Here is a 24741-nt window from a genome sequence, read left to right on the forward strand (position 1 = left end):
CCGTCTGGCGCAAGAGACTTAAGCGTTCAGTGTATCTCAGTTTTGGATGCACCCTCCCCCCTGAGCTGAATCACCGCCAGCTTCTGATGTAAAGTGACGGGCACGAGACTCTGCCTCTCACTTGCACACTTACCGGCCGTTGCAGGGTCCGTGATCTGCCTAATGTCACTGCTGCCCTGTCTCAGGGAACAGGGAGGCCCGAGGAGAGGGAGAGAGACCGGGAACAGCTGTCGGTGAAGCATCGGCACACACACAACATCTAGCAAGTTCGCCGTCTTATAGGGGCACAGCTTGTGGTGCCCCCAAGTCATCACAATGCTGACATCAAAAATCACTGATCACAGATCACCGTAAAAATATAAAAATATGGGGCGCCTGGGTGGCTCCGTCGGTTGAGCGTCCGACTTCGGCTCAGGTCACGATCTCACGGTCCGTGGGTTCGAGCCCCGCGTCGGGCTCTGTGCCGACAGCTCGGAGCCTGGAGCCTGCTTCGGATTCCGTGTCTCCCTCTCTCTCCGCCCCTCCCCGGCTCGCTCTCTGTCTCTCTCTGTCTCAAAAATAAAGAAACCTGAACAAAAATAAAATAAAATAAAAATAAAAACCGTGACGAAGTTTGAAGGACTGGGAGAATTGCCAAAACGTGTCACGGAGTAAAGAAAGGTTGGAAAATGACACCAACAGTCTGGCTCGACCCAGGGTGGCCACAAAACCTCAGTTTGTAGAGAAACACGATGTCTGCGAGGCTCAACAAGGCGGAGCGCAACAGAACGAGGTAAGCCTGTAATATTGGCCTCGAATGCCATTCATGCCACCGAATGGGACGGTTACAACAGTGACTCTTGGGTCACCACACCACAACCTGTCATTTGGGCCATTCCGCGCGCCCCCCCCCCCAAACCCGCCGGCAAAAAAAAGTCAAAAAAGGAAAAAAGGAACTAGACAGAAAATGAAAATTGCAACTCACGTCGCACTCTTAAGAGCGTTGCACTCCACTCAGAAAAGAGTAAACAGAATAGTAGGCAAATGAGGACTGTCAGTGCGCAGGAAGGCTTACCACACCTCCGAGAGGAAGGAGAAGTCCGGGTGAGAATCACTTTCAGTTGATGACAGAAAAGTGCCAAGGGTGGACACCGGCCGCAGGAGGCCACCGGCTCCCGTCTGCCCCGCCGTCATGCTCTGTCTGCTCCTGCCTCTCACGTTGGTCTCCTGCCTCGGCCCAGGTAAATGCGGGGGTGGGTGGTCGCGCAGCCCCCGGAGCGACTCTCTGGTTTTGTGCAGCTCGCTCAGTCTACACCACTCATGCATAGGTGTCTGTCTGTCCCCCGCGGGGCCGGGTGGGTGTCACCGCCTCTCCACTTGGCACACGAGGCGCTGCCTTGGAGCTGACAGCTTCCCCTGTGTCTGCATTTATCTGCGGGGCATGGGAGGTGAGCTTGTTCTAAGAGCAGACGGTTTGGAGTTTACAACCAGCATGCTGTGAAATACAGAGTTCTGCCGTTAGGAAAGTGAGTTCTCTCCCCAAATGAGCTACTCTCTTGCTGGGTGACCTCAGGTGGGTTCCTTATGCCTCTTGAGTTTCAGTGTCCGCGTCGAAAATATTGACAACCCTATGGTCCAGTGTGGCCAAAATTTCTAGGCACAGGGCAAACGCTGGAAATAGCCCTATTTTATTACTGTGATCGCTGGCTCTCCCTTCCTGTGATTCATATCAGAGGCTAGCTAGGCTGCCAGAACTTTATATGGCCACAGAAAGTCCTGGCCCGTCCTGCCTCCCCGTTCCCCACTGACCAGTACGTGGAAAACGGGAAGGTTCGCGTCATGTTTGGGGAATCGCCGGTGGTAATTGGAACCAAAGTACAGGCTTCAGGGACAGACGGGGCAGGAGACGAGACAGAAAAGCTAGGCCAGATGGGGCACCCGGGTGGCTCAGTCGGTTAAGCGTCCGACTTCAGCTCAGGTCACGGTCTCAGTCCGTGAGTTCAAGGCCCGCATCTGGCCCTGTGCTGACAGCTCAGAGCCTGGAGCCTGCTTCGGATTCTGGGTCTCCCTCTCTCTCTGCCGCTCCCCCGCTCACGCTCTGTTTCTCTCACTCTCAAAAATGAATAAATGTTAAAAAAAAAAAAAAAAAGTTAAAAAAAAGAAAAGAAAAGCTAGGCCAGGGTAGCGGATGAAAATAGCGAATACTTCCTGACGCCTTCTGTTCAGGGCCCTGGGCCAAGTACTGTGCACGCATTATATACATAAGCCTCAGTACAGGTCTCGGGAGCTTGTGCTATATTGACCGCATTTTACAACGAGAATTTAAATAACTGGCCCAGATTTCGTTAGCCAGCAGGTGGCAAGCTCTTGTAACAGTTCTGAGAAACAGTGACCAGTGCCCAGACACAGCCGCAGTGCAAGAGAAAGGGCCGCGGTGACAGTCACCGTGGATGCAGAATTAACAAGGAGGGTGGGGGAGGCTCTGCTTGTCTAGCTTCTGGGGACACATCGTGAACAGAGCGGGTGAAAACTGTTCCCCGTGAAGCTCACATCTGAGCAGAGGAAACAAGTTACCTAAGTGAAATGGCATAGTGGACAGTGACAAATGATAAGGAGGAAAAAAAAATCAAGCGGGGAATGGGGATGTGAAGGATGGTGGAAGGAAGGGGCAGGGAGATTTCAGACAGAGTCGCCAGAGGTGATAAAGTTGGGGGACGAAGGGAAGGGAGGCGGGGAGTTCAAGGTCGGATCTACTGATTTGAAGACATCAGGGTGATATCCGTGAGATTTCCGGGGAGCGGCTGGAAATTGAGGACTAGAGGCTGGAGGCGCGGACATCACGGCAGAGAGATCATCACCGAAGCTAAGAGGAAGTTCAAGGAGAACAGAGCCGTGGGAGATAACGTGTCCGTCCTGTCCCGTCTTTCTAGAGGCCTCCAGGTACAGGGCATGGCCTCCACGTGATGTCCCCAGCTCTGTCTATCCCAGACGTGACCTTTGATGGGAAAGTCAATGCATTATCACTTTGCAGCGACCTCAGTAGCCCAAATCAGGGGAATATCCATTCTGATAAGGGCCTTTGTTACCTCATTTGCCATTCCTGCCCCACAGGGAGAGGCCTCAATCCATCTAGTGAACGTAACTACAAATATCCAGTATTTGAAACCCCCAGGGGCTGCTGGCATGACGGTAAAACCCGTTTGCCAGTCTTCCGCAGGCAGTGTCCCCCTAGCCTGACTTGCCTCGGCTAATAATAATAATCTCTTTCATCCCTGGACCGTATATTGTCTCTGCTGACCACAGGCATGAAGCTTCTCTGCCACCGTCAGTTGGATCTTGTGCACTCTTTAAACGCTTTTTTGTAATGTTTATTTATTTTTTGAAGGAGAGAGAGGTAGGGACAGAGAGAGAAGGGGCGGGGCAGAGAGAGGAGACCCAGAATCCGAAGCAGGCTCCAGGCTCCAGGCTGTCAGCCCAGAGTCCGACGCGGGGCTGGAACCCGGGAACCGTGAGAGCGTGACCTGAGCTGAAGTCGGATGCTTAAGCGACGGAGCCCCCCGGGCGCCCCTAGATCACGTGCACTCTTAAGAAGCCCCCAAGAAGTCTGCTTGGGCCCCTGGACTTTCCCACTGCTCTTTGTCATCTGATTATCAGGGCCCATCCTCAGCCCGGTTTTGCTGCCTCCTCTGTCTCCACATGGGGGTAGGTTGGGGCGGACTGATAAGGAGGCAAGGAGGTTATCGCTGTGCTGCAAAATCTCCCGTGACCTAGCAGCCCTTCCTGTGGCTGCGGCCGCCAAGCTGCCTGCCTGTACGACTTCTGAATTTCCTTTCTGGTGGCACTCGCAATGCACCATGGGCACCTTGCTCGACTTGTGCGCGGTTTCCAACACCCCGCGGGGCTCTCTGCCGAAGCTGGTTTCTTTATATCCAGGTTTCGTAAGCCTTTCCTTCCATTTGGCTCCATGGGCATGGAAGACAGAGAAGGTGTATTTAGAATCTTTTATGTAGAATAAAGTGCCAATTGGTAGCACTTTATGTCTGCCTTTCGGGCCGAGGGGCCTGGGGTCGGCCTCTTGGCCTCTACAAGAGCATTCAGGGACACCCCGTCCCTGCCTTTCTCGCCCATCTACAGATTGGCCTTCCTCCGCCCTGGCCGGGGATCCACTTGGGAGATCTCTGCGACTTGAGACTTGACCGGTTCCTTCTGGGCAACTGTGGGGGGTGGAGGAGCGAGGTCAGGAAGCAGGGTAGCTGGGTTTAAAGTGTGATGTGGCTTCAGCCGTAGCTGAGGGGGATCTGGCAGGCGGCTTGATATTGTCGTGTTCTGTGTTGGGACAGCCACAGATGTCCTTTGGTTTCTGATAAACCGGAGACCAGGTGCAGGGTCCAGACTGTCCTAGGTGGACCCATACTTTCTCTTTACCTCTTTTATCAAAAGGCACGTGGCTGCCCCAGCTCTCAGGCAGGGACACCAACTCCTGGCCACCATGTCCGGATGTTCAAAGAAATCAGCCACCACGCTCTTATTTAAGGGCCCCAGCATCTGTGTTAACACCCCGACAGCCACGCCTTATCTTTCACGTCCATATAAATCAAATGCTTTTCAAGGTCTGGTAACGCTAAGGTTGGGGCTTCTGAACACAGGGGATCTCTTACCTTTCTACAAAATAGTTTCCATTGCAATGTGCTGTTGAGTTTTAAAGTTCCATTTTCGGGGGGCGCCTGGGTGGCTCAGTCGGCTGAGCGTCCGACTTCGGCGCAGGTCACGATCTCGTTGTCCCTAAGTTCGAGCCCCGCATCAGGCTCTGTGCTGACAGCCCGGAGCCTGGAGCCCGTTTCAGATTCTGTGTCTCCCTCTCTCTCTCCCCCTCCCCCAGTCTTGCTCTGTCTGTCTCTCTCTCTGTCAAAAATAAATAAACATTAAAAAAAATTTTTTTAATAAATAAAGTTCCATTTTCTGACCATTTTCTTCCATCCTCTAAAGTCTATTGTGGCCAGGCTGCTGCAAAACAACATCACTCGCTTTCACATCAAAGGGGAGTATCCAAAAGCCTTCCAGGGGCGCCTGGGTGGCGCAGTCGGTTAAGCGTCCGACTTCAGCCAGGTCACGATCTCGCGGTCCGTGAGTTCGAGCCCCACGTCAGGCTCTGGGCTGATGGCTCGGAGCCTGGAGCCTGTGTCCGATTCTGTGTCTCCCTCTCTCTCTGCCCCTCCCCCATTCATGCTCCGTCTCTCTCTGTCCCAAAAATAAATAAACGTTGAAAAAAAAAATTCAAAAGCCTTCCAGTGCTGGAGGCTACAGGCTACAGGCTGTTGTTCAGAATGGAACTTGTCCCATGTTCTGGGAACCTTCCTTAGAGCCTCTGAACTCCCAAAGGTCACATACAGTGATTAGGGGTGACACAAATGCCACACGATCTTGCTCACAGAATATTTAAGCCTCGAGTGGCTTGTCCTTAAGAAAAAGGCCATGGGTGGCTCCGTCGGTTAAGTGTCCTACTGCGGCTCAGATCATGATCTCGCGGTTCGTGAGTTCGAGCCCCGCCTCAGGCTCTGTGCCGACAGCTCAGAGCCTGGAGCCTGCTTTGGATTCTGTGTCTCCCCCTCTCTCTGGCCCTTCCCCTCTCTCTCTCTCTGTCTCTCTCTCTCTCAAAAAATAAACATTAAAAAAAAATTTTTTTTAATTGTAAAGAAAAAGGCTAGAGAAAGAAAGGTCTTGGGGACTGCCGAGGACTCTGGGCATCTATCTTAACTGTTAGTAAGCGAAGTTACACCGGAGAACTGGGGGCCTTACTTACAGATCGCCAGTACCGAAAAGAAGGGAAGGACAAGGTATACAACGGCCAGGCACTCAGGGTGGAGATTCAGACAGTCGACAACACTCAATTGAGTAAAAACATACTCACAGATACTAGACCAGCCGGGACGGAGACGTCCGGCAAATCTCCCGGACTCTAAGCACGAGACACCAGCACAACAGGGTCCAGTGTCCCCAGCGAAGAGGTCAAGTTTACCCTCTAACTAGTCTCAAGACGATCGCTCCCGTTCCGCCAGGCTGGAGCATCCAAGCCTCCCGGATAGCCAGGTTGTGCAGTCTTCCTAATGGTCTTTCCCAGCTCACCCAGACTTTGTGAGACACTCTCTAAAATCTGTGCCGTAGACCCGGCCTATGCCAGCAGAGAGCCTTCCGAATAAAAACACTCGGTGCAGCCGCTGGATCTCGGGGGAGGTCCCAACACCGGTGGTCGTTACAGGCACCAAGGAGGGGGAACCCCGCAAGGAATCCACTTCCAGCCCGGCCCCGGGAGCTTGAATGGGTTAGCCCAGGACGAGGGGACACTGCCCTCTACTCCATTCACCAGACACCAGGGAATCGGAGGGCAGAGTCGCAGAAGGACAAGAGTCCCACCTGGGTCACCAACATGTGTTACCCAGCCAATGTGGGTGGGCCCCTCGGTGAGTTACAGAGAGAAGCTACGCCGGCCGGAGCTGCCTTACCAAGTCCTCTATTTGCAGCAAATACGGAGAACACGGAGAATAATTCCCAAGGCGGTGACTGCCCAAACAGGAGTGAGCGGACTCCTTTTTTCCTTTTTCAAACCAATTTTTTAAAATTCAAGTGTAATTATTTTATTTTATTTTTGTTTAATTATTTTCTTCGTGAAATTTATCGTCCAGTTGGACTCCACACAACACCCAGTGCTCATCCCCACAGGTGCCCTCCTCCATGCCCCTCACCCACCCTTCCCTCCCTCCTACCCCCCATCAACCCGCAGTTTGTTCTCAGTTTTTAAGAGCCTCTTCTGATTTGGCTCCCTCCCTCTCTAACTTTTTTTCGAGTGTAGTTACCAGTGTTACATTCGTTTCAGCTGTACGACGTAGTGATTCAACAATTCAATACATCACTCAGTGCTCATCACGATAAGTGTGCTGTTCACTCCTTTCACCTCTTTTCCCTATCGCCCTACCCAGCCCCAGCTCCCCTTTAGTGCCCAGCAGTTTGTTCTCTGTAGTTAAGAATCTGTTTCGTGGCCTGCCTCTTTTTTTCTTTGTTTTATCCCTTAAATTCCACACAGGAGTGAGACCATATGTATTTGTCTTTCTCTGCCTGCCTTATTGATTTCACTTAGCATTATAGCCTTCAGGTCCACCCATGTTGTTGCAGATGGCAAGATTTCGTTCTTTTTTATGGCTGAATAATATTCCATTGAACGTACATGCCGCATACTCTTGGTCCATTCGTCCGTCGATGGATGCTTGGGCTGCTTCCATATCTTGGCTATTGTTAGCAATGCTGCTGTAAACACAGGGGTGTGTGTATCCCTTTGAATACACACGTTTTTGTATCTTTTTGGTAAAGACCCCGTAGTGCAACTGCTGGGTCGTAGGGTGGTTCTATTTTTCATTTTTTGAGGAACCTCCCTCCTGTTTTCCACAGTGGCTGCACCAGTTTGCATTCCCACCAGCTGTGCACAGGGTTCCTTTTCCTCCACAACCTTGCCAACACCTGCTACTTCTTGTGTTTTTTTTATTTTAGCCATTCTGACGGGTGTGGGGTGACATCTCCTTGTGGTTTTGATTTGCATTTCCCTGATGACGAGTGGTGTTGAGCATCTTGTGTCTGTTGGCCATCTGGATGTCTTCTTTGGACACTGTTCATTTCTTCTGCCCATTTTTTCACTGAATTATTTGGTTTCGGGGTGTTGCGTTGTAGAAGTTCTTTATATATTTTGGCTACTAACCCTTCACCTGATAGGTCATCTGCAAGTATCTTCTCCCATTCAATAGGCTGTCTTTTTATTTTGTCGATGGTTTCCTCCACTGGGAAACAGTTTTTATTTTGGCATAGCCCCAACGGTTCAATTCTGCTTTTGTTTGCCTTGCCAAAGGAGACGTATCTAGAACAATGTTTCCATGGTTGACGTGTTTTCTTCTAGGAATGTTATGGTTTCAGGTCTCGTATTTAGGTCTTTAATCCAGAGAGTGGTCCAGCTTCTTTCGCATGTAGCTGTCCAGTGTTCCCAACACCATTTGTTGAAGAGACCTTTTTATTTCCCATGGCATGTTCTCGCCTCCTTTGTCAGAGATTAATTGACCATATAATTGTGGGTTTGTTTCTGGGCTCTGAGCTCTGTTCCTTTGACCTGTGTGCCTACTGTGTGCCAGTAACGTGGCGTTTTGATTACTACAGCTTTGTGGTATAACTCAAAATCTAAAATTGTGATACCTCCGGCTTTGTTCTACTTTTTCAAGATTGCTTTGGTCATTCAGGGTCTTTTGTGGTTCCATCCAAATTTTAGGATTGTTTGTTCTGTTCTGTGAAAAATGCTGTTGGTATTTTGACAGAGATTGCATTACATTTGTAGATAAGCAATCAGTCAGAGAAAGACGCTATCACATGACTTCACTCACATGAGGAATTTAAGACACAACACAGATGAACATCAGGGAAGGGAAATACAAATAATATAAAAACGGGGAGGGGGACAAAACATAAAAGACTCTTAAATATAGACAACGAACAGGGTTGCTGGATGGGTTGTGGGAGGGGGGGATGGTCTAAATGGGTAAAGGTCATTAAGGAACCTACTCCTGAAATCATTGTTGCACCAAGTCAGTTGTAAATTAAACAATAAATACATTTTTAAAAAGGGAGTAAAAAGGCAATCCACAAAGTGGGAGAAACAGATTTTCGAAATATATTTTGTATCTAGAATACACCAAGAGCTCCTAAATAATAAGGAAAAAAACTGAGAATCCGTTCAAAAGTGGATCAAAGATTTCAACAGACAAGTGACTAAAGTAAATATTCAAATGGAAATGGCCAATAAATATATTAAAAGGTATTGAATGTAACTGATCGTAAGAGAAAGGTAAATTAAAACCACAACAAGCTACCAATATATCCGCATCAAGCATTGGGACCTTTATAAAAATCTGGGTAATGGAAAAAAAATGGTAGATAAGCAGGTTCCTCTTACTGGGGTCTGGGATGGATACGGAGAGGGGGAGGCCTGATCATCACGTGTCATGGGCAGGCATAGACCTTCACATGCACACCCAGAAAACGTGCCTGTACATATATTATACGGTATGCTAATGAAGTTTATGCCCGTCCCAGGGCAGGGATTTTAATATTGTCCTAGAGCTGAGGTACCTGTCTGGCACTTTATGACTCAGCTGCCCAGGCATGTCCTGGGGGGTCCTACTCAAAATGTTTCTTTTCCTGTTCCATCAATGCATTAGTTGGTTTCTAAAAGATAAAACCGATAGCTGGGCAGAGGCTTTGAGGAGTTTCCGGAGCGGAGGGGTTCTCCCTGCTGACAGAATCACATCGCCTGGACCCCAAAGCAGCTCTCCTTGTGCCAAAATTCTCACAGAAGGGCTTTTGAACATTTCCTGTAACTTCTGACCTTCCCCTTCCCTGAGCAAAGCGCCCTAAGCCTTTTTCTTCTTCTTAGACCTTCAGGGGACTAATTCTCCTTCCCCTTCTCTACCTTCTTCCCCTTGGTCTCTTTTTCAGCCAGACTCTTTTCTCCTTCCCCCGAACCAAAACAAACTCCCCACAAATATAAGCAGAGGCAAACAGATATTTGAGCCCCTCCTTGAAGGATAAATAGGGACTCAGCAGGTGGAAAAAGCGACAAAGGGCATTCCGGGCAAAGGGAACAACGGGGCAAAGAAAGAGCGGGGCACTCTTGGAAGAATCACAAATAGTTGGGCCATAGGAACCCCTTGTTTTTATTCAGAACCCTGCTGTGATGTTATCGCCCCTGTGAAGGGTTCCCTGACAACCCCCAGCTCCCCCAGCCCCGGATGCTCATTTATTTGGGCTCCTCTACAGCGCGTACCTCTGTTGGGTCAACATTTATTGAGCTAGAAATTGTGTTCAGTGCTAGGAACACAGAGATAATAAGCACAGTCTCTATCCCCAAGATGCTGGAAAAGAGAGGAAAACAGTCTCATAATTACAACAAAAAGAAAGAAGTACTTGGTGTTGAGTGTACCGGGTACAATTGATGGTCCGTACAAGGTCAATGCAGAAGTCAGCCCCTTCCTAGCTCCAGACCCAGCTCATTGCACTGAAACTACTCACTTGCCTGGTAGGCTCCTCTTCGACATGGTGAGCCCAGAGGACCAACATTTCTTATTCATGTTCCCAATCTTCAACCCAGAAACTGGTCCATAAAAGGGATCTGGTCCATATGGTCTGAATGCCGTGAGTTCTAAAGCTCTACTCACTGAACTGGCATAGAACTGAGCAAACGGTAGAAAGAATGACTTGTTCAATGAATAGTTGCCATCTATAAAAAAAAAAAAAAAGGAGGCGTCAAGGAATGTGCTAGGCAGGAGGCAAGAGCTCCTGGGGAGTCCTTGGGCCCCAGGGTATACCCAGGCTCCTTACAAAAGAGAAACTGCTCCTTAATATCTTGGACAGAAAACCTCCAAGAGAAAGAACGGAGTGTCCAGTCACTCAACAGATACTCACTGGATGAATCCTATGGGCCTATGCTGTGCCAAGCAGTGTTCAAGAGTGATCACAACAATGAAAAAGACAGACGGAAACCTTTGCTCTCAGGGAGCTTACGTTCTAGCAGAAGGGAGAGAGAATTTTTTTCTTTAAGGCAAATTATAAAGTAGGCTAGGTGGTAAGTATTACGGAGAAAAAGAAGTCCAAAAGCAGCTGAATGTACAGGGGTGAGGGGTGGTGATAAGGGAAGAGCGGTCCTCTCTGAGAGGGAATGTGTGCATTAAAGACCTTCTAGAGGTGAGAGAGTGAGCCACATGCACACCTGAGAGACAACACCCTTCCAGGCAGAGGGAACGGCAGGTGAACCAGCCCTGGCTTGCTCCAGGAATGGCCAGGCCAGCGTAGTTTGAGCAAAGTCAACTGGTCTGGGGAGAGTTATAGAAAAAATAGGTCAAAGACACAAACATGAGCAGATCATTTTGGTCTTTAAAAAAAAAAGTTTTCTTAATGTTTATTTTTGAGAGACAGAGAGAGAGAGAGAGAGAGAAACAGAGGAGAGCAGGGGAGGGGCAGAGAGGGAGACACAGAAACCAAAGCAGGCTCCAGGCTCCGAGCCATCAGCACAGAGCCCGACGCGGGGCTCAAACTCACGAGCTGCGAGGTCATGACCTGAGCCGAAGTCGGACGCTCAACCGACTGAGCCACCCAGGCGCCCCACCTTTTGGTCTTCATAGGTCATTGTAACTGTTTTCGTTTGGTTTGGGTTTTGTCGTCATTCTAACATTTTTTTAACTGAAATATACACATGATGAGAAAGCTGTACAAATCCTAAGTGTGAACTCAATGAATTATCACAAAATGAATAAATCCGAGTATCCAGACCCAGGTCAAGAACTAGGACATTTGCAGCACCCCAGAGTCCCCCTTTTTGCTCCCTCCTACCTGCTCTCTCTCGCTCCTCCTCAAAGGTAACCACTGTCCTGACGTCAAGCAACAGATCTGTTTTGCCTGTTTTTAAACTTTCAGTAAGTGGGATCAACAACAGGAAAAGGCAAAATACATCTTTTGCTCAAGACTTTGCTTGGGATCGTCCCCCATGGCGTTCCTAGAGGGAAAAGAGGTTAAGATGAGAAATCTTCCCCATCACGTTAAACCCCTGATGGGAAAGATGGGGTGCGGGGCGGGGGGGGGGGGGTGGGAATGGCCGGCGGCGTTCAGTGCCTGGCTTCTGCACGACCATCAAGGAAGGAGAGAGGCAGTGTGAGCTCGCCCAAGAGCTGAGCGTCAGGATCCCGAGAGGTAGTTCCTCCCTGCTTAGATCTTCTCCTGAGAAGTAAGAGATCTGGAGAAGGTTGGGGGTCCCGGTTACAGTTACATATTCACCGACTCACTCAAACATTTCCAGATCCTCCTTCATGTTAGACACAGTGCCGAAATAGAAAGATAATCAGGGCACGGCCAGTTAGACAAACAAGCAAACACAGGACCACAAAATGGTGTGATGCATGCTACGTATTTGCAGAGGATGCTCGGGAAGCATCCTCTTTAAAAATCGTTGTGACCAGGGGCGCCTGGGTGGCTCAGTCGGTTAAGCGCCAGACTTCGGCTCAGGTCACGATCTCATGGTTTGTGAGTTTGAGCCCCACTCTGGCTCTGTGCTGACAGCTCAGAGCCTGGATCCTGCTTCAGATTCTGTGTGTGTGTGTCTCTCTCTCTGCCCCTCCCCTGCCTATGCTCTCTTTCTCTCTCTCTCTCTGTCAAAAAAGTAAATAAACATTTTTAAAAATTAAAAAAAAAAAAGAATCATTGCGACCATTTCACTTTTTTTGCTCAAACATGAATGGCTCTGAGATAGGCTCACGAGAACAGGACTACCGTCTATTCCTTTGAAGTTATATTTATTGCTTCTGTATTTATCAGTTTTAGCTCCTCCACTTTGAGAATAGAAAAGATATTTTCTGGTATCACCAAAAGAGCAAAAAGCAAGTGAGGTCAAAATCGTTGGGTCTGAATCCTGACCCTTATTCTGTAGCTGTGTGGCCCTGGGAAAAAAAAATGAGTTAAACAATCTGTGCCCCCGCTCTTTTATGTATAAATGGAGATGATAATATCCATCCGATCTGCCTCCCAGAATTGCACCAGCATCGAAGGAAATAATGAATGTAAAGAGCTATAAATTCCTAGTATCAGTCCTCTAACCACCACCCCACCCACCCACAAACCTACTATGTTGGGCACAGCAGATAATCAGTGAGTGTTGAGCTTTCATTAAACTTCATCAGCAAAGACTTGTGATTGCTGGAGTCTATGCTAAGGAGCTGACGCAGTTCCCTCTCTCCCTCCACCTCGGGCCCAGAGAACTCAGAGGCTGGAGTCAGATATTGTGGTCATGACCCAAGAGTGACCAGCCAGGATAGGAGGGTGGACTGGGCCAGAACCATCTGGGCCAACTTCCCATTATCCAAGAACACCAGACATTTTGTTGGGGGTGGGGGCCCTGTGATTGTCCATTTCCACACTTCTCCTAACCCTGTGTCTCTTCATCATATGTCCGGGCATCAGTATCAGAAGGCTCTAACAGATGGGCAGAGGTAGGGAAAGGGTGTGGGGAGCAAGGGGTGAGCCGGCGGGGGGGGGAGGGAGGGGCGCGGTGAAAGCAATTTCTCTTCTGTGTTTACAGGGAGCACAGCTTCACAAGCCAGCTCAACCCCCCTGATGGTGAATGGGACTCTGGGGGAGTCGGTAACTTTCCCCTTGAAGCTTCCTATATCTGAGGATACACATTCCATCACCTGGCTTTACAACGGAACATCTATAACCTTCATACAACTAAGCGATCCTTCAGATCCCCGGATCATACCGACGAATCCAAAATGGAAAGACCGACTGCAATTCACCAGGAACTACTCCTTACAGCTCAGCAACCTGACAATGGCTGACGCAGGATCTTACCATGCCCAGATAACCACACAAACCTCTACAGTGTTTTCCAGTTACAAGCTGAGGATCTTCAGTGAGTGAAAGCATGGGGGTTAATTGTGTATGGACTGAAAGGTAGGACGTATGTCAATCCTATGTGACAGCCAGTATCCACCATAGCCCAGTGGTAAACAGCCGTAGTAATTCGAGTCAGACTGAGGTCCAGCAGTAAACAATCTCAATGGCATTGCTCGGCCAGTGAGTGACAGAGTGGAGAATAGAACCTAAGTCTTGTGACTCCTGGCCCCCAATCACATCACTCTCCCTCACCCAATAAAATAGTCCCTCTTGGGGCACCTGAGTGGCTCAGTCAGTGAAGCATCTGACTTCTCATTTCGGCTCAGGTCATGATCTCAGAGTTGTGAGATCGAGTTCCACGTCCAACTCCACGTAGACATCACGGAGCCTGATCGGGATTCGCGCTCTCTCTCTCTCTCTCTCTGCCCCTCCCCTGCTCTCGCTCACTCACTCTCTCTCTCTCAAAGTAAATAAATAAACTTAAAAAAAAATAGTCCCTCTTGACCAGAAATGTAATGGAAGTGGGGCACCTGGCTGGCTCAGTCAGAGGGGCATCACTCTTGATCTCGGGGTCACGAGTTCAAGCCCCACATTGGGTGTAGAGATTACTTAAATAAATAAAACTTAAAAAAAAAAAGAAATGTAATGGAAGTAACAGAATTGAAATAGCTGTGACTCTGTTACCACGTGCATTACCTGTATCTGTTGGGTAATCTTCACCAAACTCCACGAGGTAGATACGAACCCTTAACCCTGAGGCACAGCGTCAGTCACAGCAACCTGCCTACAGTCACAGAGGAAGCAGTAAGTGGGAGAGTTTCCCACATGACTAGCTGGCATGACACGTCCCTTTACACAAAGGCTCGTCTGGCTCAGTGGAGAATGATCAGTATACAGAACAGTGGTGTACCTAGAAAGTGCTCTGTAAGGATGAGTTGATAACGAGAAAGATCTTTTCTACAAGGTTATTTAATTTCCAAGAACATTTTCCCCAGACGGTTCACGTCCTCAACATAAAATTATGGAAACCATGAGACAGCTTGCCAATCAGTATCAGAAAAAAAAAAAAAAAAGATCCTTCTGGCAATCAGTGGTGTTCGAGATGCCTTGAATGCCTTTAAGACCATCTCTTAGCAGGAATGTTGTATAGGAGATTCAAGCTTGAACTGGCAACTTTGAAGGTCACCGAGATTCCGTACGTCTCATCTACCCGAGAGCCTACAGTGTCTAAAACTCACCCAGAGCCCTTTGGGTTAAGACGTGGAATCCAAAAAAGCACTTCAGTTAAAGTAAGATGTCACCACAAATAGGTTACTTGTGAACCTTTATAATCCCCTAAATATTTGGCAGATGTACCGTGTTAGATTGGTCAAAGTCATGTCCCTAAAAGAACAGGACACAGAACAGGTAAATATGATAGGAAAGAGAGGTTGTCTAGAAAAGTCTGCCACAGGAATTCCAACCAAACGGGCAAAATCACCCTGGGACAGTCTATTGATATCTTGAAGCTGTTAAACAAATCACCACAAAGTCGGTGGCTAACATCAGAAATTTTATTCTCTCACAATTCTGGAGGCCCAAAGTCCAAAATCAAGGCGTGGGCAGGGCCACCGTCCCTCTGGAGACCCTAGAGGGCAATCTGTTCTTGGCCTCTTCCAGCTTCTGCTGGAATGCTGCTGGCACTCCTTAATGTTTGTTGGCCTGTGTCTGTGTCACACGAGTCTCTGCCTCCCTGTCACATCGCCTCCTCCTTTCCCTATGTTATCTCCTCTTCTGTCTCAAATATCTCTCTGCTCTCCTCTTGCAAGGACACTTATCACTGGATTTAGAGCCCACCCAGATAATCCAGAATCATCTCTTCATCTCACTTAATTACATCTACAAAGACCCTTTTCTGAATAAGATTCTGGGAATTAGGACGTGGAGATATCTTTTGGGAGGGTGTCATCATTCAACCCACTACAGGCAGAATCACTCTGGGTGACCAGAGGTCATCAAGTCAGTGCTAGGACCCTGGAGAGAAGAGAGACATCCGGTGGAAAGTCTGAGAACAGACCCCGTATCAGTCTCCATCACACTGTTGAGATAATGTTCTTTAGCCACTGGTCAGAAGACAAAGCATGACTTCTGCAATAACCATACTCATGAGGTTCAACGCCAAACCCTTCTCAGGACCTTTTGGCATCAGGAGTGACAAGGAACAGAAGTCATTGTTAAATGGAGTGGTCATGGGGTGCCTGAGTGCCTCGGTCAGTTGAGACTCCGACTTTGACTCAGGTCACGATCTCGCGGTTCATGAGTTGGAGCCCCGCGTCGGGCTCTGTGCTAACAGCTCAGAGCCTGGAGCCTGCTTCAGATTCTTTGCCTCCCTCTCTCTGCCCCTCCCCCATTTGCAGTCTGCCTCTCTGTCTCTCTCTCTCTCTCTGTCTCAAAAATAAATAAATATTAAAAAAATTTTTTTAATAAATGGAGTGGTCATAATAGGCTGAGAAGATAGCATTTGAGCCAAGAACTGTTGGAGGTGAGGGAGTGAGCCATGCAGATAGTTGAATGGAGAGGCCTCCCCTGTGCCTGGCAGGCTCAAGGAACGCCAAAGAGGTCAAAGGCCAAGGAGCAGAGTGAGGGGAGAGGAACAAGAAACAAGGTCAGTATGGAAATAGAGGCCACATCACGTATGGCTCTGAGAGCCTTCACAGGGGCTTTGGTCTCTACTCTTGGTGAGACTGAGAACCATCAGAGGGTTTTGTGAAGTGCTTGGATTCTGGATATACTTTGGAGGTGAAGCCACCAGGGTATCCTGATGTGGTGGTGTGAGACGAAGATGTAAGTTTGTATAAGGCGTGGAGAGATTTAAAAATGTCTCCACGGTCACATAACCAGGAAATGACAAAGCCATAAGTCTGGCCAAGGTCTTCCTAACTCCAAATCCAACACTCTCCATTCCATGAAATTCCTTTCTGTCAGAATATGTCCCACCTCTACTCCACTAACTAAGCTTAGAGCATTGCTCAATATCTTCCCACCAGACAGTCGGGGTCATTCCGTTCTTTACTGGGTCATCGTTACCTCAGGCCAAGCCCCGCTCAGTGGCCTTTTTCTGTACCACTCCCACATCCCTACTGATTCGCAGCTCCAGACATTTGTTAAAAATATCTTTTGGGGCGCCTGGGTGGCGCAGTCGGTTAAGCGTCCGACTTCAGCCAGGTCACGATCTCGCGGTCCGTGAGTTCGAGCCCCGCGTCGGGCTCTGGGCTGATGGCTCGGAGCCTGGAGCCTGTTTCCGATTCTGTGTCTCCCTCTCTCTCTGCCCCTCCCCCGTTCATGCTCTGTCTCTCTCTGTCCCAAAAATAAATAAATGTTGAAAAAAAAAATTAAAAAAAAAATATCTTTTAATGTGTATTTATTTTTGAGAAAAAGAGACAGAGCCCAAATCGGGGAGCGGGGGCAGAGAGAGAGAGAGGGAGACACGGAATGTGAAGCAGGCTCCAGGCTCTGAGCTGTCAGCACAGAGCCTGATGCGGGGCTCGAACTCATGAATCACAAGATCGTGACCTGAGCCGAAGTCCGATTGAACCACCCAGGCACCGCGCTACTGACGTCTCAATAGCCAATATTTTCTAATCTTTGCTCTTAGAAATTTCTCAAATGCCTGGATATATTGTACTTCTTGGTTCTCCAGAATTACTTGCTCGTTCAGTTCCCTCACTTCTTTCTCTAGTTTTTTGGCTCTCGACATTTCCCTTTCCGTCTTGCTGACATTCCGCATCAGGATCTCTTTGTCCTCGCTGGAGCCAGCATCTGATACAATGAGGACCGGCATTCCTGCAGATTCGTGAGAAGTACAAGTCCCCAAGGACACCGAGCTTTTATCTTCCACCCCAGCTAGGGAACTCTGATGGTGGAGAGAATAGGGCTCTTGAGTCTGGTTTACTGGCTTCTGCCCTGACTAAGGGCCAGTTGGCCCTCAGCTGAATTCCCCAACGTCTTCACACAAGGCCAGTGTACAAGGCTGGAAAGGATGCCAGGAATACACTGGGGCCCAGAAAGTAAATTGAGCAGCCCAGTATCACGCAACTAGTTGGTGATGGCCGTCGTGTGTCCCCACTCACTTCTCCCCCTGGCTGCTCTGTCTCGTGCTGATGTCCCTCATCACTTGGCAATACAAGCCAAGTTACTTACAGAGTAGACAGGCCATAGCATACAGTAGAGTGTTGGGAGGAATACAGAAGCATTTTGCGGTGGGAAGGGTATTTTTCACAATGGCCTGAAGACCAAGCCATTTGGTCTCAGGCCGGGCCTTTTCCCCACGTGCAGGACCACTGAGGAACTTAGAAGTGGCCAACCACACTTGGCGATCCGAGAATGGGACCTGTGAGATCCACCTGACCTGCTCTGTGGAGAATATGAATGACGACAACCTAGTAAGGTGGGAGGTCGCAGGAAGCATATCTATAAGAGAAGCCAACCTCACTCTGTCCTGGGACCCCAAGCACTCCAGCGAAGAGAAGTACACCTGCATAGCTGAGAATCCTGTCAGCCAACTGTCCTTCTCTGTTTCCACCCAGAGTCTCTGCAAAGGTAACAGTCGGTCTCAGGTCTCCCCGAGAGCCTTGAGCAGCTGTGGGATGTGGTATGTCCCTCCTGTCCAAGGTGACTTCCCAAAACAGGGGCTCAGGGGGAGGCCACCCAACACTGCTGGGGTAGGACTAACACCGCCCCCCCCCGCCCCCCGCAGCTCTGTACCTCTCATTGCCTCCAGAGGCCTCTCCTCCCTCCCTCCCCCTAGTCCTCCAGCCCACTCAGGGCCCCGGGGCCAAGTCCTTGAGAAGTCGGAACTGCTCCCCACACCGGCTCTACCAGGCTCCTGCCCCGTCCACCACGGGGACTCCCACTCCCAGAAAGGCTGCCCAGAGCCGGAACCCACCCAGCCCCCAAAGGTGGCCTAGAAGAGGCTCAGCAGAGACCCTCAGGAGGGGTCTTTTCAGAAGAAAGACGCTCTTCTCTTTTCCTTTTTTCAGATTTTTTGAATGATGGGTCCATTGGTACCCTATGGATTGCACTTGTGACTATTATTTTGATATGTCCAGTCATCGTGTTACTTGTTGTTTGGAGGAAGAAATACTGTTTGTGCAAGAGAGGTAAAGGGAGGGAGGAAGGTCCACTGGGACGGCCCCTGGGATGTGACCGCACACGTGCTAATTTTCTCCAGAAAATGCATGACCAAGCCTCAAGGCCTGGCTGCCCTTCCCCTTCGGGTCCCCCTGCACCACATCCTCTAGAGAGACACCTGTGGGCGAGGGGTAGGGCGTGGGGGCCTCTCACACTGCACTCACAAGTTTCCATTTCCCTGATTTTATTTTTCAGGCATCTTTCATTTCTCTGCTCAGCAAACCCAGACTTCTGGTGAGCTTGTAGACTCTTAGCTCCCAATCCTAAGACAGAGGCGGAGTCCTAGTGAAGGAGGAAAGGGGCCAGTCAGAAGGCTGGGTAATGAGAGAGGAGGGAGTCAGAATACCATTACTCAGGGGGACCAGATGGTGAAAGAGAGGTGACCCATAACTATGCATGTCTGTCCCTGAAGGATCTCAGGCGTTGGGAAGAGGGTGGCTCCCCACCCCGTTGATGAGAAACCAGGTACCGGTGAAAGGCTCACTGTCCATTATCAACCAGCAAGTCCAGGGCAGGGACAGGGTTAGAGCATCAAAGGTCCAAAGACAAACTGCCTGACCCTGTCACTCTTTCAGCCAGGGGATTTGAACACTGAGTAGACCCAGTCCAAAAAGAACACAGGCTCTGGACTCAGACTGGCTGTGAGTCTCATTTCAGGGGTCAGAGATACACGACATCGTGTGTAGAGGACGAACGTGAGGTTCAGAGTCAGAAGCCAGGCATCCGAGTTCCTGTTCCATCACTTCCTCTTTGACTTTGTGCCAAGTTAATTGAGCTTCCTGAGCCTCCGGTTTCTCATCAGTAATAATAAATATAATATAATATAACTATCCATAGTACAACCATCTGTAATAGAGTCTGAGAAGTTTCCTAATACTTTATATGTGACATAACCCGGCTCCATTAAACTTGCCAGTGGCGTTCCCTGGCCCCTGTGGAGGCAGTGCTCTTTGGTCCCGGGAGCTCACTGGTCCACATGTGAATCCAGAGGGAGATGCTGAAGCTTTAGGACACCTCAAGACCACGTCCCCCCAAGAGATGAGGTCAGAAATAGAGCACACAGCTGAGAAGGCTCTAGTTCAACCCAGAACTTCAAAGAGTGTCAAAAATGAATGAACCCTAAGGAAGGGCATTGCCTCGACCAACTGCCTCTTTGGGGCCACAAAGTGCCGTGGAGTGGGACACTGAGAGAGTGGGACACTGACTGTGCCTTCCTGTGTTAACAGCAGAGAACATGAATAACTTAGAGTATGTCTCCATCTCTTCGGGGAACACCGTGTATGCTCATGTCACTCATCCAAAGAGGGTGAGTCCCTTCAGCTTTATATTCCATCATTGGCACGGTTTTTAGAGTCTTCGTACGCAAACTTGTCACCATAGTCATCTCTTTAATCCAATGACCCCCCACTGTGGAGGAGAGGAGAGGCAGTGGCAGCAGCGACGACGTTGCATGGGGGACCTTGCCAGCCCTCAGGGCTCTCGGCCCATGATGTGTTTGCTCACGCCCTACTTTACATGGTCCTCTAACTGCGTGACGCATCAGTAAGTCTTGTCCCTTGGCAGCTTAATTACGAGCTGCCTGGAAGTGAAAATGATGTTTTCCTCTCTGTTCCCTGAGCACGGTTCCCAGTAAACACTTGCTGAATAGATCGGAATTCAATGAAATTTGAGAGTTTCCAGAGAGCACAACTGTGTGGCAGGGGGGTTTCTTGCCCTGGATGGAGTAGAAATAGAGGAACTGAGAAACACTCTCTCAAGGGGGGGAGGTGGGGCAAGGATTCGCAACAGTAGAAGACGGTAAAGGCATGAGCAGCCTTCAACGCTCCCCTCCCCTCTGCAACATAGCAGATGGCCTTGGGCAGCCACCAGGAACTCCTTTGCCACACATCAGCAATTTCCCACCACCCCCAAAGTAAAGCATCCGCAGGTCGACCCTTCTAAATAACACCATCCACCTTCTGAAAAGTAAGCCAAGATAACTCAGCACTCACCCACTGATGGAAGCGATGATCCCGCTAGAAATCTTAGGTTCCCCAAGCAAATGTCCCTTCACACAGCTCCTCGTGGTATTTCCAAGGTAGGCTCCTCGAAGGGAGGTGACAAGAAGGGTACTCCCCCTGGTCCAAATATCTCTGCTGCCTTTCTAATTCTCTCTTGGGGACAAGATGCATCACCCTCAACAACCCAATAAACGGCTCTCCAGCCAACTTGCTCACTTCTTCAGAAAAAAAAAAAAAAATCGCACTCTGGAGAGTTTCAGAGGTTTTCTCCATGCCCTAAATATTCCTTAGTTCGTTTTAAATGTCAAAACCCATGAGCACGGGGGACTTCTGCCGAAGGAGCTAAGACAAAAGATACAATACTCCTATACACTCTGGCATAAGGTGGACGAAGGACAGCAGAGTCCGATGCAGGAAAGAACGCTTCCCTTTCTTCACACACCCGCCAACAAGGTTGCCCTCCTGTCCCTCTCTGGCTCTCGAGCCCACTGGTTTGCCGGGGTGTTGTGCTTCTTGTGTGGGCCTCGGGAAATGTCACTCAACTTTCTCTGGCTTGAGAGCTCGTGGTGTTTGGTCGCCAGCCCCTCTTGCTACATACTCTCTTACCCTTTCCTCCTGGAGGATGTTGACATCGCCCCTCTGTGTTGCGTTGTCTTTCTCTGCACAAATATCTCTTTGTCTGTGAGCCGAATGTCTATGATTATTTTTTTTACAGCAAACAAGTAACCCAACGCCTATGAAAACCACTGATTCCTCCACAATTTACTCCACGGTTCATCAGTCCAAAGAGGTGAGCCAGTGAGTGTGCCCTGTTCTCACAGCTTACCTCTCTCCTTAGACTTAGAACTTTATAAGGGAAGTAAAAGTAAAGGGGGCCACGGGATAGATGGCACAGACACCAGCGGAATGTAGAAGGTCTCAGGGCATCACCAAAACGTAGAAGTTATCTTGTAGGAGGCCCGTCACCCATCACTGAGTTTCCAACCTACCTGAATTCAGTTAAATTGTTTAAATTAAAATTTTAAGTCAGTTTTGCCTTAGCTCCGTATTCCTATCTGTCACTTAGTGCTTTCCAGACCTCCTCTATAGCCACGAGAGATAGCCCGAGACACTGGTCCCCATTAACCTGCTTGATTTTCCTTTTTGCCATTAGAGTAAGCCCATTTCTCCCCGGACGACTGCCCTCGGCAACGTCATCCAAGTGGCTGAGGGGTCTCAGCAGGAATGCAGGAAGCACATGGCTTCTCCTGATCCCTTGGGAGAGAACAAACACAGCGTGGTTTCTGCCTGGAGAACTTGAATATCTAGGATCCTCACTTCCAGTTCAGAGGACCGGAACCTGTTCGCCTACGTCAAATATCGAAGGAATGACATCGTTTCCAACATGGGACCCAAATAACATTTTCTAATGTGCTCCGGGTCAAAACACACCTCGGCGAACAAGCCTGGATATTGACTTTCTCTTTGGCAACGGATGGGGTTGCGGTTGACAGGGACTGGTAATTCAGAAGACAACGACTTCTCTCCTTGTAGAGAGCAGCAGGACTGCGATTCGCTGGGAGAGAGTACCGTGTGTTACGTATGTTGTCTCCGGAATCGGACGGACCCATCCCCAAACCCTCACGCATCGTTTACTAGACATACCTCCCGGGACCCGTGACGGAACCTCTTGAGCTCTGGTCTGCTAGACTGAAAAATGGGGATCAGCCTGTTAACTCAAACCAGGAACCGGAGTTATCCTTGACTTCAGCTGTTTCGTCACCAGGCCCTTTGGACTCTACCTCCACACATGTATGTCAGATCAACCCGCTTGTCTCCAAACCTTCAACCTCCATCCTGTATTAATTAACCCACCATCATCTCCAACCTGGGCTACAACAGTAAACTCCAAACAAATGTCCCCCAGGTTTGCTTTATCTCCCTCCAGTCCATTCTCCACAAGACAGCTGGAGTAATATCTTTAATATAAATCAGACCCTTCACTTGTCTGCTTAAGATGAACCCTGCGGGACTTCCCGGTCACTCAGAAAGAAACTGAGTCTCCGTGGCTCTGGATGGCCTGGCGCCTCTACAACCTCGGCCGTCACCACTCACCCCTCTCTCTCTGATTTGGCCTCTCTGATTCTCTTTCAGCTCCTCGGAGGAGTTTGCTCACATCTGCCTCCAGACCCTTCTCTGCCTGCCTCCTTCCTCCTCATTCTATAGGTGTCGGTGCATATATGTCACTCTCCAAGAGAGACCTTCAGACCATTCTATCTGAAGTGCATCCCCTGGTATTCTGTCACACTTTCCATGTCGTCTATCACATGCCATCGACTATTTATTATATTTAACGTCTCTTTCTCCGACTACTCCATACGCTCTCGGGGAGCAGGGACCACAATGATTTCATCTCAGTATCCTGACCACCTAGCACAGGATCTAGCACCTAGAAAATGTTCAGCCGAGCTCCTGGGTGGCTCGGTCGGCTAAGCGACTGACTTCGGTTCAGGTCATGATCTCGCGGTCCGTGAGTTTGAGCCCCGCGGCGGGCTCTGCGCGGACAGCTCGGAGCCTGGAGCCTGCTTCGGAGTCTGTGTCTCCCCCTCTCTCTGCACCCCCCACCCCCTGCTCATGCTCTCTCTGTGTCTCTCAAAAATAAACAACCGTTGAAAACAGTGTTCAATGATACTTTTTAAATAGATAAACGAGCATCTAGTGGAGTCCTGGAAGAATTAAAGACAATGTGCCTGCAGCCCTTGGTGTATTCACAGAGCCCGATAAACGTGAGCGTCAGTGTTGCGTTGTTACCATTCCTGTTGTTAAATTGCGTCCTCCTGAATTCTTACAGTCTTCTCACAAACCCTCACCACAAGAAAGGAGAAGGGATACATTGTCTGGGACCCACTTCCCTGCCGGTTTGCCAGTTTACATCATTCCTTACCAGTCTATTCGGCTCAGATTTTAAAACTTCATTCTTTTATCCCCAGAGCAGAATTCTCTGACGTTTTTGTGCGTTTGAGATCTTCAAGATAAGAATTTTTTTTTACAACACTCTATGGAGGTGTGATCGACATACAAGAAGCTGGACGTCCTTCATGGCACACAACTCGATGAGTCTGGAGAGAAGTATGCATTCGTGAAACTGACCACAGTCGGGACTATAAACATAACTGGCACCATGAGAGGTGTCCTCTAGCTTCTTTTACTTTCAATTTTTAGTTTTTGGTGGGACGCGAACACTTAACATAAGACCTACCCGATTAGAAAAATGTTAAGTACGATATTGTTAATTATAGGCCCTCGGATGTACGGTGAATCTCTCTAGGACTCGTTCCTCGCTCATAACTGAAATTTTATCCCCTTTCTCCCAACTCTGCGGAGCCACGCCAAGTGCCGAGGCACCGGGTCTATCTTCCCCAGGGCAGCACACAGGTGTGCCAGGATAATGGGTGCCAACTCCTACCTCTCCTTCCCTGGTGAAGGAGCAGTCGGGGGTAAGGTGCTTTCTCCCCCTCCTGTAGAGCCAACGCCAACTGCTGGGATCCAGGCTGGCTGCCGAGCTGTGCATGCGAGTCGTGTGGCTCCCCACTCTGGGGGACCGCCTGCAGGGGTGGATGCGGGCCTGCTGTGGGGGTCCACTGGTGGACCAGCTCACTGGCAGGGCCCCTAGGCTGGTTTCTGAGACCCACACGTCAGTTGCCCTGGGCCCCAGCCCCCTTGCTTTGTTCTTAGCTGCCCCCCAATGAGACAGAAATGCAACGTCCCTATGCATTCCGGGGGACAGAAGCAAGCCTCCCGGGCCCATTGCGAAAGACCGGGGAAGGAGGATGCTCATTTCATGGGGTCTCCTGTGGGAAGAACCAGACTGAGGGAGTCTCTCTAAGCACTGAGCTGTGCCAGCTTGGGGTGATGTGAGTAAAGTGAAATTGTTCTCACCCTTTGCAATGTGTCCGTTCTCGGATTCTGTGCTCCACTCAGGCGCTAGGACCTCTCAACGGGACCCCGGAGCTCTCGTAAAAGTGTATTTGTCCAGGAATGGCTGTTAAATCAGGGTTCCCCTGGGAGGACCAGGGCTAAGGCCCTCGTATCCACCATCTAGCTGATGTCACTCGAATACACCATTTTTCAACGTGTCTCCTTC

General features: G+C 49.4%; 1 protein-coding gene across 1 annotated transcript; it reads left to right on the top strand.

Annotated features, from left to right (window-relative positions):
- The first annotated feature begins 914 nt into the window (after positions 1 to 914).
- Positions 915 to 22778, top strand: SLAMF6 (SLAM family member 6). The gene is made up of 8 exons (XM_043567845.1): positions 915 to 1220; positions 13133 to 13465; positions 17764 to 18027; positions 18468 to 18587; positions 18814 to 18852; positions 19845 to 19924; positions 21334 to 21408; positions 21772 to 22778. Exons 1-8 carry the CDS (start codon positions 1172 to 1174, stop codon positions 21916 to 21918), a joined length of 1107 nt encoding a protein of 368 aa, XP_043423780.1. The 5' UTR covers positions 915 to 1171; the 3' UTR covers positions 21919 to 22778.
- Positions 22779 to 24741: the final 1963 nt, after the last annotated feature.

Source organism: Prionailurus bengalensis, chromosome E4, assembly GCF_016509475.1.
Source record: "Prionailurus bengalensis isolate Pbe53 chromosome E4, Fcat_Pben_1.1_paternal_pri, whole genome shotgun sequence".
Taxonomy (NCBI): domain Eukaryota; kingdom Metazoa; phylum Chordata; class Mammalia; order Carnivora; family Felidae; genus Prionailurus; species Prionailurus bengalensis.